Source organism: Myotis brandtii, unplaced genomic scaffold (assembly GCF_000412655.1).
Source record: "Myotis brandtii unplaced genomic scaffold, ASM41265v1 scaffold115, whole genome shotgun sequence".
NCBI classification, from domain to species: domain Eukaryota; kingdom Metazoa; phylum Chordata; class Mammalia; order Chiroptera; family Vespertilionidae; genus Myotis; species Myotis brandtii.
In genome coordinates, this window is record NW_005353967.1 from 5,593,631 (window position 1) to 5,594,614 (window position 984).

Sequence of the window (984 nt, forward strand, 5' to 3'; positions counted from 1 at the left end):
AAACACTGGCTGGCTGGCAGTCCAGCGATCCAATGTCGCTTCCCAGTGAGCAGGGCCTGTGCCACGTGCCCTCGTGCCCAGCCCCGGGGAGGGCAGGGGTACTGAGAAATGCCAACGGGTGGGGGCCCCAGTTCCCGCTTAATTTGATCTTCATCCCCCGCCCCCCACTTCTGAGGCTGCACCTTAGGGCACCCAAGGCACCCAGTAGAGAAGTGGCACACGAGGGCTTGGAACCCCCTCAGGGAGAGTATGAACACCCGTGGGCAGGATTGGCTGGCACCCACGTGGCTGGAGGGGGACTGGGGTGCGCAGGCTCCTCGCGGTTTGGGGCGCGCGGTCTGGCGTGGACCCTATAGATCCAGAGGAAATGGGCAAGGCCTCCTGCTTCCTTGCGGCCCCTCTCTCCCCCAGTTCCTGATGACCCCCAACTCCCTGAGCACGTGCTGCGAATCCGGTGGCCGCACGCTGGCCGACTCCGGGCCTGCCGCCTCGGCCCAGGCACCAGTGTACTGTCCGAAAAACTGGCAACCGCGCGCCATGAGCTCAACTCGGCCGCGGCGCTGGGCGTCTATGGGGGCCCCTATGGCGGCTCGCAGGGCTACGGCAACTACGTGACCTACGGATCCGAGGCCTCCGCCTTCTACTCGCTGGTAAGGGCGGAGAGGGTGTATCTCCAGCCTTCCCCGCCACGCCACGCCCCTACCCCTCGCTTTGATTTGCCAACTCACTTTCCCCAACTTGGGAGGAAGGGGCGCGAGGCCCCAGTCCCGGGGCTGTAGGAGGTGGGAGAAGCGCCTCCAAGCCTGGTCCCTGGGAACATCACCAGCTCCGCCCCTACTCCACCCCCGGTTGGGGCGACCAGGCAGGCGGGCTGCTGTATTTAATGTACTGATTGTTCTCGGATCACTATTACGTTCTGATGCGATGTCTGGTTCTGTGGGAGCGGGCTCTTCCCTCCCCCTCCCGCTGCTTTCCTCCCCCTCC

The 984-nt window shown here is 64.9% G+C and overlaps 1 protein-coding gene across 1 annotated transcript in view; it reads left to right on the plus strand.

Annotated features, from left to right (window-relative positions):
• The first annotated feature begins 397 nt into the window (after window positions 1-397).
• IRX4 (iroquois homeobox 4) overlaps window positions 398-984 on the plus strand; it is a 4,485-nt gene continuing 3,898 nt past the window's right edge. The window contains 2 exon segments of the mRNA XM_014550417.1: window positions 398-514; window positions 517-650. Coding sequence (XP_014405903.1) covers window positions 418-514; window positions 517-650 — 231 coding nt within the window. The 5' untranslated portion in view covers window positions 398-417.